This window comes from Cucurbita pepo, chromosome 9 (genome assembly GCF_057944985.1).
Source record: "Cucurbita pepo subsp. pepo isolate OVF chromosome 9, ASM5794498v1, whole genome shotgun sequence".
NCBI lineage: Eukaryota > Viridiplantae > Streptophyta > Magnoliopsida > Cucurbitales > Cucurbitaceae > Cucurbita > Cucurbita pepo.
Genome location: NC_141806.1, coordinates 8,827,983 through 8,844,847, shown reverse-complemented (window position 1 = coordinate 8,844,847; position 16,865 = coordinate 8,827,983). Strand labels below are relative to the sequence as shown.

General features: G+C 33.7%; 1 protein-coding gene across 1 annotated transcript; it reads left to right on the top strand.

Moving 5' to 3' along the window:
• Positions 1-5,479: 5,479 nt before the first annotated feature.
• On the top strand, positions 5,480-5,929 carry LOC147791242 (S-protein homolog 6-like). Its single transcript, XM_087126594.1, has one exon. It carries the CDS (start codon positions 5,480-5,482, stop codon positions 5,927-5,929), a length of 450 nt encoding a protein of 149 aa, XP_086982720.1.
• Positions 5,930-16,865: the final 10,936 nt, after the last annotated feature.

Here is a 16,865-nt window from a genome sequence, read left to right as displayed (position 1 = left end):
TTTGGATTCTTTTTGAGTCTCTCAAAAAGCGGCTTGCAGATGGGTCTGATATTTTGAAGGAAATCAGACACATAATTGAGACATCCCAAAAATCTTTGTAGTTGGGTCTTATCTGTAATTTGATCTGGAAAGTTTGAGGCAAACTCAATGGACCTTTGAATGGGTTTTATTAGACCCAAATGAATTTCAAATCCGAGAAAACGGATTTTTGTTTGAAAAAGTTTAATTTTGGGTTTAGACACAACTAAACCGTTTCTTTTGACTGTCGTAAAAAATGTTTGAAGATGCTTAAAGTGTTGATCGATGTTTTGAGAAAAAATTAGAACATCGTCAATATAAACAATTGAAAAGTCTTTAAAAGAATTGAAAATATCATTCATAATCTTTTGAAATTCGGATGGAGCGTTTTTTAGCCCAAATGGCATAACGTTCCATTCGTATTGTCCAAAAGGGACATTAAAAGCCGTCTTGTACTTGTCTTTTTCTTGAATCTGGATTTGCCAAAATCCTGATTTCATGTCAAATTTTGAAAATATTTTTGCATTTGAAATTCTTTGCAATAAATCTGATTTATTTGGAATTGGATATCTAATCCATTCCAAAACCTTATTTAAGGGTTTGTAGTTAATTACCAGTCGCGGGACTCCACGTTCCTTTTCTGCCTGGTTGTTGACGTAAAAAGCCGCACATGACGAGGGGCTCTTTAATGGTCTAATAAGGCCTTTCTGCAAAAGATCATTAATTTCTGCTTTGCAGAATGTTAGTAATTCTTTATTCATTTGAATAGGTTGGGCTTTCGTAGGAATATTTTTCTCCTCGAAAGCTTTGATATAAGGAAGATCAACTATATGTTGTTTCCTATTCCAAAAGGCATTTGGGATATTTGAACAAACTTCTTTTTCTAATTGAGTTTGTAAAGTTTTGATTTTAAACTGGACAACTTTGTTTTGAATTTGTTCTTCTATTCTTTTGAGAAATTTCTTCTTTCAAAAAAGAAATTTATTTTTCTTTATAGTTTAATACATTTATTGATTGAATAATTGTATTCTTTTGAAGGTTATTTATTTCGCTAATCCTTATGGGGGAAAGAAAGTTAAATTTTATCTTCTTTCCTAAGGCTTTTGATTCTAACTCTTTTTCAGTTATTCTAAGAGGATATAATTGAGTAATGAAAGGAGTACCTAGGATTAGTTCTTGTCCTAAGTCTTTTACTAGAAGGAAGGAATTTACGAAGCAAATTCCATCATTGCAAACATGAACTTTTGATAGTTTGTAATTAATTTTGAGTTTGTTGTTGTTAGCACCTCTAAGGCCCTCAGTAGTTTTTTCAAAATACTTTGTAGGTATTAGGCCTTCTTGAATGCAATTTTGATCGGCTCCAGTATCTATGAGAGCCTTTAGTGTTATTTTGAAATCATAAATTTTTAAGGTAACGAGAGCGTACCATTTTTGAAATTGAGAAGTGGTGATAGCTCCAACGAAGGAACTTTGAAAATCTTCTTAATCCAGGTTCGGTTGCGCCGTTTCCTTTTGTGCCGGCAGCCTTTCCTAAAGATTGAGAATTTCTTGACGAAGCGTATAAGATTCTGACTTGGTTTCAGATCTTAGCGCCTGTACCTCTTGTTTGAGATTATTAATCTCTCTTTGTAAATCTTGAGTAGTGAGTTCCCTCGGTTTTTCAAATCTTTGGAGAACAGATTGGAGTCTATAGGGATTTCTTTCTTCCCTTTCAGTTGGCTTAGAGATTGTCATGGCATCCCTAAGTCGTTGAGCAATCTTCTGTTGAATTTCTGGGTCTTGAACTTTTTCTACTACTTCGAGTAGAATTTCTTGATCCTTGGTAAGGACATTTATGCATCCTTCGCACGTCCTTCTTCCTTCTTGTTCTGATTCGTATTCTGTGCTAGAATATGAATCAGATTCTTCTTGGAGTTCGAGGATTTCTCCCTCGCTTGATTGCTCTGAGTCGGTTAGGGTCAGTCGTAATAGCTGATTTTTCAGCTCTTGACCTATATCCAACTCATTGATCTTTCCTCTAATTGGACACTTGTTAGCATAGTGTCCTTCTTCACGACATTTGAAGCAAGTTTGCTTTTTCTTTCCTCTATGGGTTTTTGTAGGAATATACTTCCTTCTTGAGTATGTTGGCTTCTGAGACTGCACGGGTTTACTCCGATATGTTTCTCTAGGCCTGTATGAATGATAAGGTTTTGGATGCGTCTTAACCTTCTTTCGTTTGGAGGTTGAGGGAGCTTCTATTCCCTTGCATCCATAATTATCGCAAAATCTACCAAGCTCTTTTCTGTTTGATATCGAAGAATTGAGCTTGTTTTGAATCTTTGACTCATTACAAAGTCTGAGTCCTTCTTCTATGATGAAGGATGCTATGGATCCGTATGACAAAGTTTGCCATGGAATTGTTCCATTGTACTTTGTCTTAAGACCATCTTTGATCCTCCTTGAGAAGTGTTTTGGTTGTCCATTGACGAAATTCTCTTTCCAGAATTCCAACGAACTATCTGTTCTAATAAGAACTTTGCTGAAGTACATGTCTTTGTACCACCTGAAATCACCTAAGGTAGGGCATTTCAGATTCATGAGTATCTCGGTGGATCTCTCCTGGTATTTTAGAGGGTCGCCGACGAAGAATTCTATAAGGCTATATATGAGGGTGTTGACAGCATCCTCTACCCTTTCATGTTGTACCTCGGTCCTAGTTGATGGACCTTCTTCTTTGATAATTTGAGTAGTTGGTCTAATGACATAGTGGTTTAATATCTGTTGGCGGGTTGTTTCATCGAGATATTTGTCCCACCAATCCTTGAGTTGCCCGGTAAATCCGGTTACCAAAACTTGAGCTATCTGATGGTCGGATTTATGGCCTTGTAATTTATACGCGCCTGCGGCCATCATCATTTCATTTACAACATTCATTATCAGATAGTCAGACAATCCATCGATATTCCATTCATAGATTGCTAAACCATCGTAATGAGCTTGAGTTTGTAGTGTCTTTTCTTCGAACTGGATATCCGGAAAAGACGGTTGAGGATACCAGTTTTTCTGATTACTGACATTATTTTGACTTCTTCTAGAGATCCTTTCAATTCGATTGTAGAAAGGTTCTTCTCTCTCGTTTGCAATCTCGTCTTCGAATTCTTGGTTCTCGTCGTCATTGTTAACGACATTGACAGATGAATCTTGAGGCGTCATGGCGGGATTTAATATCCTGTCTAACTTTTCCTCTATCTTGGCCATTGCAGCCTCTTCTTTTGAAATCCTTTTTATAAATATTTCGAGATTTGCCGGTCTGAGTATTGGTATTGACTCATCAACCTTTGGTACAGAGCTGCTTGCCTGTTCTTGCTGAGTACCTGATTTCTTTGAGATTTTTCCCTCGATACTTTCAAGTTGAGTAGCGATCGTGGATAAAATCTTATTTGAATAATTGTTTTGATGCTAGATATTCTTGATATCCTTTAGGGTCGGATTACCCTTTTCTAGTCCTTCCGGAATATGTTTGAAAGGACTAGCTTTGACCTTTTCTCCGTAGTAGTTGTCGAATTCGACTTCTTCTAACGGAGGATGTTTCGAATATACCTCGCCTCTTTTGGTAGTCTTCCAACTCCTCTGGGTCAAGGTGCATACCTGCAGAATATTTTCTTCAAACCATTCGAAGAATGGTATATTTTCTTTGATGTCTTCCATATGAGAATACCACTGAGCTCTTAATTCATTTCGCTCAGCCTCTTTGTAGGTTTGGAAGAAGGCATTTCTTTTTGAAGAGTTGGTAGTTGACATAAAATCTGCTTTAAAAAATTCTTTGTCTATCTGGAAATCAGCTGTAATGACATTTAGCTGGCTTTCGTAGACGGATTGAGTATCCATATCCGTATGGGTTGGAGACCTTGAGCCATCTTCATAGTGGATTGACGCCCTTTTTTGATCATAACTGACCTCTTTTACCTTTAAGGGATCATACATTGATCTTGATATTCCTGAAGTACTTGGTCTAGAATTCAGGAATTCTTTTACTTTTGACTCTGACGAAGGTTCTTCGCTGAATTTTATTTCAACGCTTCCATCGTCATGTTCGATAATTTGGACTGGGTTTTGAGATTCTTTCCTCTTTGGAAGATTTGCATCTTCTATTTTCCAGAGAGTGCTTCTGGTTATTTGATCCCAAGAGAGTGTTTTTGGGACAGTCACTGATGATTTTCCAATATTTGCTTCTATGAGCATAGTCCATCCTTTTGGTGAGGATCTTAATGCTCTTGGAGAAATGTTTGTATTCATGAGCTTATAATAAACCCTAAATATAACGACTGAAGAATGGGTTTCAGCCTTGATGTTTAAATTTTTTGACTGTAAATCTAGCATGAGAGCTGATAATATGTGTGGGTCTTGGAGAGACAGAGTAAAGTTTGGATAACAATTGAAATAGACTGGTCCATTCTCTAAATTGGATTGAACCATTCCCAATAAAGAATTTGAGAAATCTTCATGTCTCTTATCTCGTAAGGAGATAAGGACTGGGATATCTAATCCAAGTCTGAACAATGGTTTTACCGCGACTTGGACAAGACCGACATGGAGATAGTTAAACTCTTCACGATGTTGGAGTATAAGAGATCTTGACGGGGAAGTATCCCGATACACATGACATACATACATGCACGAGGTCCCATGATTTTTATTCACTACATATAGTTCAAGTAATCATACTATAGCAAGAGTGTTCTTAGTTTATTGGATTTATATTAGTGATCGTAAAGTTCACTTTATTCAATAACAATCTTTACTTGATAAACAACAATAATAACTTTATTGAAAATAGAATATGTTTTTGTTTACAAACTATACGTTTTAGGGCATAAAACCCAACATCTTAGAGATTCAGGGTGTGACATGATGAAATCAAAACCCCATAACGGTTCTCCCAACAGGCATTGAGTAATTCTTGCGAAAGAAGTCTTGCGCAATTCCTGTTTGAAACTATAGTTCTAGAATTTTTTGAACTTATCTGTTCTACCTCACCCTAAAATTTCTAAGGTCCTCGTAAAAAGTTTGAAAGTTCAACTTAAAAAAATAAATCGGGAATTTAATACCTTGTTGGACTTGGGTGCTATACCATATGTAATCTATGAATTGCTTTCTCTATTTTATATTTTCTACCGGGAAGTATTCATATTTTGTTGTCCATTTTATGAGAGTGTTTTAAAAATCAATGAAATATTTATTATTCTTGGGCTAATAACTATTATCTATTCAAGGAATTTTGTTATTGAAAATCTAATAAATCTCTCAAATTATCCCAAAATTAACCTTAAATTGTGTTGCATAAAGGAAATGAGTTAAATGATTGAGTTTTTTGCAACCATAGCATGCATTTACATAGTTTCTTGCATGTACTATAAGTATGTATATTTATTCACATGTCCAACACAAATTGGTAGTTAAGCGAAAGGTTGATTAGGAAATGATAAAGAATATTGTCGTTTTCTTTCTTTTCACGGTGGCTTTAGTTGGGGCTCAGGTTCCAAGGGTCGCGTTACCACCACCAGGACCTTCTAGATATTACATTCATGTGGTTAACGGGCTAAGCAAACTTGGGTTGCTTGTGCATTGTCAGTCTAAAGACGATGACTTGGGGTATCATCGTTTGCTTAATCATGGAGATGATTACCAATGGAACTTCAAGGTTAGCTTTTGGGGATCAACCCTCTATTGGTGCAAATTGGAGACGCCACAAGCATATGTCTCTTTTGAAAGCTTTTGGCCTGAAACGCAGCACTTATGGCTCCGTGATAGGTGCAAACGTGGAACTGTAGGAACTTTTCTTTGGACGGCTAAAGATGATGGAATTTACTTGAGAAACTTTCTTGCTAATGTTGATGAATTGATTCACAAGTGGAACTATAAAAGTTAGAGAAGCTTTATTATCTCCTTTTGGTGGAATTATCCTTCCGGAACCAATGAAAAATAATGGAATAACACAAAAATGTTGTTTTTTTTTTTTTTTGTATGAAATTTATTTCGTAACGAAGTGTATTGTTGTTCTCCAAATTGCAATTGAGGGGTGGGCCCATTGTTCTCCATCATTAATGTCCACAGAAAGTGAGAAAATTGAAATTGAGGTTGAGGTAAGTATTTAAGTTCTCCATCATTAATGTCCACATGAATGTTGATTTCAATGCGCCTAAACCACAATCATACTAAATGGATTTTATTTTTCATGAAATTTTAGGAGAAGACTCAATATGATATGATAAGGTTATGTATGAAATTTGATAATAATTAGATTATGATAAAAGGCTAAACCCAGGGTAGGTGTAAAATGACTAAAATTCCCCTATAATTATATATAGCTGGCTTAGGAGTAAAGTGACCCCTAAATGACATTTAATTGAATGAGGAGACTTATGTTACAAGGCCATTGAAATATGTTGACGATTTAAACCAAGTTTTCCGATGGTAAATGACCATAATATCCCTATAAGAATTCTAGGATGTTTTCAAAACCTTAAATACTCAAAAAAAATTTATGAGACTCATTTACAATATAAGGGTAAGTATGAAAGATTTTAAGGAGATTATAACAACTTAGGGATATGAGCTAAGAGAGAAAGTATGTAACTACCCCTCAAGACACTTGATAAGAAATCAAGGTTTTTATGATTACCAAGTGACAAGATACTTATGAAAGATTTATGCATATAGAAAAATATTTATGACTCATATGGATTAGGGTGTACTTGTTAAGAATTTTTCCTTAGTTGTACTTCAAGACTTAACAAAAAACTCTTGAACGAGAACCCGAGATATTTTAAAGACCTCCCGATGAGTAGTGCAATATGGTCTTACGACAATGACTATGTCGTTGGAAACGCATGAACACCTGGGTGTAGGTACTTAAACTATGTCACAAGGAACCCGTGAATCCTTGGGACATAGGTATACAAATTGTATCGCACCGAACACATGAAGCCTTGGATGTAAGTATTAAGACTATGTCACGGGGAATGCATGAAGCCTCATGCATTTATTTATTAAATATAAGGAACAGATTAAGGTAACAAAAGACAAAAGATACACTTCAAGAAAATAGTTAGTGAGATGAAACCGTTAATATCTTGTTTGAAAAATACAATTTAACTTTCAAACAAAAAAAAAAAAGAAAAACTTCAAAAATAAGTTTTGGTTAATAGAAAAAAAAAATTATGAACATTTGTCTTGGAACTCTCATTTATGAACATTTCCCAATATGAATATAATACAATTCAATATTTAAATAGACAATTTATTTTCAATCTTATTCTTAAGTATTTTTAAAATGGGTTAACAAATTAGTTCATATACATAAGAATACTTTTGAAATTTAAAAAAAAAATAATCAAGGATATCATATGGTGGTGACCCAATGTAACCCGTGGTCATGTCTTCTTTGAAGAGCCACCTTCGTCCTACCACGGTTTGACTCGTCTACTCCATTTCGAGTCAACAAAGATATCATAGGCTTTGCATTGTACCCAAAATATAATGGCAAGACCAAGTTATCATTTTATCTATTCATATCCTATATTTAAAATATTATGCATAAAATCATTCAACCACATGAGAAAGAACAATATTACTAGCGAACAAACTGTGGCATCATCGAGACTTGAACCGGAGACCTTTGTATGTTAGACAAACTTGATAACCAACTACACCACAAGGATGTGGAAATTTTGTTTTATATTATGATATAATGTTATAAAATTGAGGAGTAAAAAGAATGATAAAATTAGAATTTTAAATCTTTTTTTTTAATTCTAGAATTAATTGAATAGTATTACACATTTGAAGGCTTTCATGGTTATTTTGAGCCATAGGTCCTGCTTTTTAATTGTAACAACTTACAAAAAAATAATAATTATAACAATAATAAAGAAATAAATAAATAATTAACTCATCCCTTCCTTCACTGATATCTTAGGACTCCTTCCTCAAATATCGCTCTTCAACCCCTACTCTAACTATCATTTATGCTAGAGAGAATAAAAAAATAGATCATAAAAGATTCACATACAAAGCTAGAGAAAGAATAAAAAAATAGCTCTTATTCCAACTATCAGTTATGCTAGAGAGAGAATAAAATGGCTCTGATACATGTTAAATGAACACACTCTCCACAATGGTATGATATTATCCACTCTGAGCATAAGCTTTGCTTCGGGCTTTCCCAAAAGGCCTCATACGAATGAAGATAGTATTATTTGATTATAAACCGATGATCATTCCTAAATTAGTTGTGGGACTCTCATCCAAAAGAATTAAACTGCTAAACAGAATTAAACGAAAAAAAAAATAAGATTTAGAAGTATTGAAGATTTAGGATAAAATAATTAAAAATTAAAACTAAATATAAAAAAAATGGAGATTTAGTAAAAAGAGCTCCAAATGAAACAAAAGAATTAAAAACTAAAATTAAATACCGGAAGAAAAGAAAATATAAACCAAGACCAATAGAAAAAAGAGGGAAGATTCAATAAATAGAATTTAAAACTAAAAATAAAAAGAAAAATGGAGATAGGGTGAAAAGAACTAAACCATAAAGCATAAAGCAAAAGAAATAGGAGAGGACAAGTACATAATAATGTAACATAAAATAACTTTATTAATTTCTTTTATATATCAATAACTTCCATATATATATAAAAATAAATATAATATAATATAAAATACTCCCGGACATTTATTCATGCAAATATTCTAATGTTCACATGAAATCTAACCTAATCATTATAAATTAAAGGAATAATTTTGTAAAAGTTCGAATTTAAAACTGATGTCATGGGCTCACATAGGTTGACTTGGATTTAAAAGGATAGAATCGAACTTTAAATTAGTGACAACAACTTAAGCTAATCAGGTAAGTGGCCTTACTATCGGCATGATTATATTTGATGCTGACACGTGCCCTGTGGTTTTGCATGTGTCATAAACTTCATATGTGTGAATTGTTTATGAATCGATATGACTATGATATGTTATGTATACGTTATGATGCGTGAATGATACGATAACTCGTACATCATCAGGTGTTCAATGATATCTGTGAGATAGGATACGAGAAGGATGCGATAAACGTAATGGAATGATATGACTAAGATATGATTGACATAGCATATGGTTAGGTTATGTATAGAAAAGGATATGATTATCATAGAATGATAGAACGATATGGATGTGTGAATTGTTTATGAGTCGATATGACTATGATATGTTATGTATACGTTATGATACGTGAATGATATGATAACTCGTACATCATCATGTGTTCAATGATATCTGTGAGATAGGATACGAGAAGGATGCGATAAACGTAATGGAACGATATGACTAAGATATGATTGACATAGCATATGGTTAGGTTATGTATAGAAAAGGATATGATTATGATAGAATGATAGAACGATATGGTTAGGATACGTTCCTATAACGGTATGACTCGAATTCGTAAATAAAACGATATGGTTAGGATGCGTTCCTATAATGGTAAGACTAGGATACATTCATGAAACGACGTGAACTAAGATATGCATATAGAAATGATATGACTAGCATAAAATACGATCTCGACGTATGCATGAAAGTATGATAAACGATATGAGAAATGATATGAAAAACGATATGATATGTTCGCTAGTGGGATTGTATTAAACAATAATAAAAATGAAAAAACTGTTGTGACCTTGTACCCCTAACGGGTGTCCGGCACTGAGAGCTACTAGAGAATGCTCGCCCTATAAGAAAAGGAGGCTCGGGCCCTAGTAGGATATGATAGGTCCCGTAATTGCAAGTAAGGGGTGTGTGGATGAGTCACGTAAGTGACTATGACTCATATAATGTTGTTGACCCTAAAAGTTTTATGTTGACTACAAAGGGAGTCAAACCCACAACCTTCTAATCCAAAGTTAGACACACTAATCCACTGCCCTATGCAGTCATTTTTTAAAGTTTATGCAAATACATTAATATAAATATAATATTTTTTATACTTTTATGTTTGAATTCCTACTTAGCATACTGTGATGGAAAGTATGGGGACCTGATGCATAATGTGTGTTCATGTGTATCGAGATACTGCCCCATTATGATGAGCACGGACGCGTACTTCATGAGACTGATTGTTATCATCTTGTTCGCCATAATGCTACGACAATCGCTATTCCCTATGGGTGTCCAGCAACAACTCTCAGCGAGTGCTAGCCAGACAAGTAGGCGTAGGGAGCGTGCGAGCCTGCCTAGTGGGCCCATGTTCGTAGGTGTGGCCCATGTGTAAAGAAGTATTACACATCTAATTTAGCCTGAACTAGAAAGCCTTCAAGAGAATGAAATGAACTCTTGTACAGTTGATGACTACATTTCATGTGACTTCATTTCATAACGCCAATAGTCGGGCCACTTATTGAGTACAGGGTTCCCTACACACGGCCCACAAGTCACATTAAAGACCATGAAACTTGTGTTACGATAAGTTGCATTTTATTTATTTTGTAGTCCTTAAGTTAGATTAGGACATTGTTTTATTCTTTTTTTTGTTTTATATAAATTTCACGTTGTTTATTTTTCGTTATTTTTTTTAAGGTTTTATTGTGAATGTTTAAGTCCATGGCATCGTGTTTATTTAAATGAATTTTTCACACAAAAAAGGTCATGTCATGCATATCAAATAGAAAAAAAAAATGTTATTGTTGAGTGTTCTATTGTTGACTGAGTCATTTGTCTATCATGAGTAATTATGTGTTGACTATAGATCATGTCACCTAGAGGATGTGGAAGAGGGCGTACGGAAAAAAGACGACCCCTGTTAAAGGACGGGGTAGGGGTAGAGGGAGTCCACCTCCAGCGACGCACCGGCTACTTGAATGGACCCCATGACGACCCTGATTTTCGAATCATTCTACGCTGTGATGCAAACGATGGTGACCACCCAACAGACCAACAGTACGCAATCCCCGCGAGAAGTGAGGTATGTGAGATTTCAAGCGATAGATTCTCACACCTTTAATGGTGCCTTAGGTGACCCAACAAAGGTACAATTGTCAAAATGGTCCATTGAGACAATTTTCCTATCAATGATATAATAGTCTAAAAAAATCATAAACAAATAAACAACTAAAAATAATTATAAAATAAGATTATGTTATGAAAAAATAATAATAAATAAACAAAAAGAAGAAGAAACAAGCCTCCCCACTTCTCTTCACTGACCTCTTATGTCTTTCCTAAGTAATCTCTTTCCTCAGTTATCTTTCCTCAACCCATCCCTTGCCGAGAAAATCACCGTTGGAAAAAAGAATAGAAAAACAACAATTGTTAGATTTATTGATGAAAAAATGAGAATGGCCTTTACCCAGTTGAGATTCACATATAGAGAGATTTAGGTGACCATAGATATGGTTATTAAGGTATATATTAAATCTTCATTTTCTCCCATCCTATTTCTTTTTTTAGAAATCACCCAACTGTAGTTAGATCTTCATTAAATCATTACAATGGTTTAGGTTTGAGTTAGAAACTAAACGTTAATCATGTCAAACAAAAGGAAACACGGAGATAAGGAAAGATTTGAAAATAGGGATCCACTCTAAATTTGGAACACATGTGAACATAATTAAAAGGCAATAGAGTAAATACAAATAAAGAAAAAAAGAAGGAAGATTTCAGTATTAAAAAACTTAAACTAAATATAGAAAGAAAAGTAAATATAGACCCAAAATAACTCTATCAATTGTTTTATACAAAATCATAGAAAATAAGCTTTTTAATAAAAATATAATTATTAGGTACCTAACATTTACTTTTAACAATAAACCAATCTAAACTAGAGAAATAATTTTATAGGTTTCAAACTTGAAACTGATGTCATGGGCTCACGTAGGTTGACTTGGATTTCAAGGGACAGAATCGAACTTTCATTAAGGATATATTCGTGACAACAACTTAAGCTAACCAGGTAAGTGACCTTACTATTGACATGGTTATATTTTATGTTGACACATGCCCGTGGTTTTGCAGTTGTCATATATACTGATATGTGTGAATTATTTGTGAATCGTAGAAGTAAGATTTGTTCATGAAACGTGAAGGTTAGGTTTCATCGTGAAGTACTATGGATATGAGAGGTTGATAAAAGAATATAGTTAGGTTATGGGTAGAAAGAGATAGGATCATGATAGATTGATAGAACGATAACGTTAGGGTACGTTGATGTAACGACATGACTGTGATAGGTATAAGAATGTTGAGGCTATGATAAGTTAGGGAACGATATGACCACGAAGTGTTTACGATATGATATGATTATGATATGACATGTGAATGATGGATGTATATATATTGTGATATAATATAAAGACGATATGAAATATGTTATGGTAAGATATGTGATAAATTGACATGTTTATGATATGAATATATTGTGATGCGATATGTTATGGCATGATACGTATCTGATGAAAATTATTATGCTTGGAAGCATGAAATGTTATGATTATGATACACTTATGTAATTTGAATGATATGATATGATTGACATGCAAAACGACGAACTAGCATGAAATACAACCCCAGCGTATGCATGAAAGATATGATAAGTGATATGAAAAATGATATGGGATGTACGGAACGCTAGTGGGGTTGTATTAAATGATAATGAAAATGAAAAAATATTGGGACTTCATGCATTATTGTGTGCTCATGCATTGGGGGATACCCCTTACCCTTCACGATAGTACCGACGAATACGTTAGGAGGCAGGAATACGATCATTATGGTTATCATAATGCTGCGATGACCAAGCAGGAAAACGATCATTATGTTTATCATAATGCTGCGACGGTCAGGCAGGGGTACGATCATTATGGTTAACCTAATGTTGTGGTGACGGTTACTAGTTCTAACGGGTGTCTGGCCTAAGGAGCTTCCGGAGTATGCTCGTCTAACAAGGAAGGTGGCCCAGCGGTGTGCGAACTGACTGGTGAGTCCATACTTGCACGTATGGGCTATGTGTAGAGTATATGATACACGTCCAAATTACCCGTTAGGACAGTACCGTAGGAAAATGGATTTAAATGTAGGTCCCATCATTGCATTCGCATGTTATTGCATTTAACCCCCAATAGTGAGGTCACTTACTGAGTATTTCTTAAAATACTCAAGCCACGTGCTACCTTTATTTCAGATTAAGGCAACGCATTCCTGTACGGCTGGCGACGGCATCGCAACTCGAGACTATAGCACATGAATAGAGTAGTCGTATTTATTTTTTTAGACTTAGACTAGGATAGGATGTTTTTAATTTAAACATTCATTTATTTTATTGAGTCTTTTGTTGTGTTATTTTTAAAGGTGTTTTCGAAACACGTAAGTCCATGACTGTGTTTTAAGCTTAAGGTTATGATTCATGAAAGTTTGAATGAAGTATTTTCGCACTCAACATTTATGATATGTATACAGTCGCGACCTTAAATTAATTAGAAAATTTCGAGTCGTTATAAATGAACTGTCTGGATGATCAAAAGGTGACTTGTGCATCGTTTATACTAAAAAATGATGCGGAGTTATAGTCGGGGGATAACCGGGGGATTCTCAGCCAAGATGGAAGTGTTATACAATAAACATACTTTTAGCTTTTATGTTTAATCTAGTTAATGTATTAAATATTAATCTGAACGGTTCAGATTAAGTTTTTTTTTTTATTTTATTTTTTTATTTTATTTTTTATCTTTTTATATTTAATATATCTAATATATTAAATAAACACTTCAAATTAAATATATTTTTTTCCATTTGTATTTATTTAACATATTAAATATTTATTCCAACCCTTCAAATTAGATCTATTTTCTTAGATTAAATTTTAATTTGTACCCTTCAAATTTTTCTTTTAACTAAATTAAGGTCTTAATTAATCAATTTTCATTCGTAAACTATATATTTAGAGTTGCACTTTGATGCACGGTAGAACAAGTTGTGTCAATTGATATGATCATTACAAGCAAGTCAATCATTCACAATTTTTTCGTAATTACAGCTGGGTCAAAAGTTCGTTATACCCCTTAATTATATTTTTCACCAAGAAATTAGAAGAAAAAAATTGACATTGTCCCACATCCCTGAAGTTAGAAGTAGGCCTCCGGTGTAAAATGGAGACACCTTACTTCATTTTATCATCCCACTTGAAAGGTTTGAAGCCAGTCGGAGAATACATTTTCTGAGGACTTCAAGCCAGCATTCTGTCTAATCCAACTTGGGTCTCATAACTCGGACCCTTTCCTTCTAATTTCAACTATTCGAAAGCATTTAAAGGTAGTCAACTAATTCAAATTTTGAGTTTAAGGTTAGTAGGACTACCTTTTAACTAATTTTAATTTTCAGAGTCTTAAATTATTTGTGTATAATTAGGCTTAGCTATCTTAAAATATTAGAAATATAATTAAATTATACCTTTTAACTAGTTTAAATTTTTAGAGTTAAGTTTAAATTATTTATGTATAATTAGACTTAACTAGTTTAAAATAGCAGGAGTATATTTAAATTATTTTATGTAAAATTAAGCTTAATTATGTAAAATTGTTCTCCCAAAAAAAAAAAAATTATAAATTTTAATGTTTTAAAAAATAGACGTAGGAATTTTTCATAAAAGTTTTCCACTATCCTATATATTGCTCGAACTAGAAAACTTTAATATGTTAGACTAACATGATAAACCAACTACATCACAGCATTATGATATACTAATTTATAAATACAAATTTATTCTATATTATGATATAATGTTATAGTGTTATAAAATCCGCCCGAGTAAAGAAAAAAGAAAGATAAAATTAGAATTTCAAATCTCTATGTTTTTTTTTCTAGAATTGATTGAATAGTATTTATATCCTACTTTTAGCAATACATCAAGCTCTTTAATCTTAATATTGGCTGCTAAAAAGTTGACTACTTATTACGGACAACTATACAACTCAGAAAATAATGTTTGGACCCTTTCAATAGAAGCAAATGAGATAATGGTTAGTTTTAATCGACCATATGGTGGGAGTTAAAACCACTTAAAACTGGTGTTTAGATAATGAAAGACACTATGGATTTGGGAGTTCTTTATTGAAAAGAGGATAATCGAGAGTTAATAACATATATTAACATGATTATTCACTATGCTATACAGTCATTTTTAAAAGTTTATGCTTATACTTTAATATAAATATATATTTTTATACTTCTACGTTTGAATTTCCACCTATGGTAGAAAGTATGGAGACCTAATCAATAATTGTGTTCACGTGCATCGAGATACTTCTCCATTATGGTGAGTACGGACACGTAGACCATGATACTGATTATGACCATCATGTTCGCCATAATGCTACGACGACTGCTATTCCCTCTGGGTGTCCAGCAATAGCGCATTAGCGAGTGCTAGCCCGACCAGCAGGCCTAGGAGGCGTACAAGCCCATCTTGTGGATTCACGTTCGCACGTGTGGGCCATGTGTACAGAAGTATTATACATGATGTTTTTAATGATAGGTCCCACCAGTATGTGACTCCATTTCATAACCCCAATTTCAAAACCATGGAACTTGTGTTAGGATAAGTTGCATTTTATTTATTTTGTAGTCCTTAAGTTAGATTAGGGCATCATTTTAATCGTTTTTTGTTTTATACAAATTTCATGTTGTTTATTTTTAGTTTTTTTGTTTTAAGGTTTTATTATGTATGTTTAAGTCCATGACATCGTGTGTTATGAATTATTTAAATGAATGTTTTCGCAAAAAAATGTCAGGTCAGGTCATTCACATTGTAGCGACTCTATTTTAGTAGAAAAATAGGGTCATTACAATTGGTATCAAAGTCCTACGTTACAGATTCTGTTGTCTAGCATACGAGGTAGTTTTAGTACGTTCCATGGTCCCACCGCAGATGGTCCGTCGCCGTCAAGTACGTCATACGTAAATTAATAAAAAAAGATATTGAATGTTATTGTCAAGTGTGATATTGTTGAATCAGTTGTGTGTTTATAATGATATAGTGTATGACATATTTTTTGTACCGAGAGATCCTCACTTAAGAGTAATTACGTGTTGATTATAGATCATGTCACCTAGAGGACGTGGAAGGGGGTGTAGGGGAAGTAGATGACCCCCTCTTAGAGGATGGGGTAGAGGTAGAGGGAGTCCACCTCGTGAAGGATCAGTTACTCAAACCGACACAGCAGTGCCACCCCTAGTGGCACCAACGTCTAGAATGGACCCCATGACTACCACGATGTGGGAATCATTCTAGGTTGGGATGCAAATGGTGGTGACCATCCAGCAGACCAACAGTACGCAATCATTGTGAGAAGCGCTGTATGAAGAATTTCAAGGGATAGATCCTCGTACCTTTAATGGTGCCTCACGAGACCCAACAAAAACACAATTGTGGCAATCATCAATTAAGACAATCTTCTTATTAATGAACTGTCTGGATGATCAAAAGGTGACATGTGCATCATTTATGTTGAAAAATGATACGGAGTTATGATTGGGGTATAATCGGGAGATTCTCATCCAAGAATGGAAGTGTGATACAATAAATATATTTTTTGCTTTTATGTTTAATATAGTTAATATATTAAATATTAATGTGAACACTGGAGATTATTATTATTATTTTGTCTATTTATATTTAATATATTTAATATATTCAATAAACCCTTTAAACTAAATATATTTTTTTCTATTTGTATTTAATATATTAAATATTTATTTGAACACTTTAAATTAGATCTATTTTCTTGTTTATATTTAATCTTATATACTAAATTTTAATT

Bases quoted from the DNA above. Each gene is read 5' to 3' on its own strand.
- LOC147791242 (XM_087126594.1), top strand. From the start codon at position 5,480: ATGATAAAGAATATTGTCGTTTTCTTTCTTTTCACGGTGGCTTTAGTT.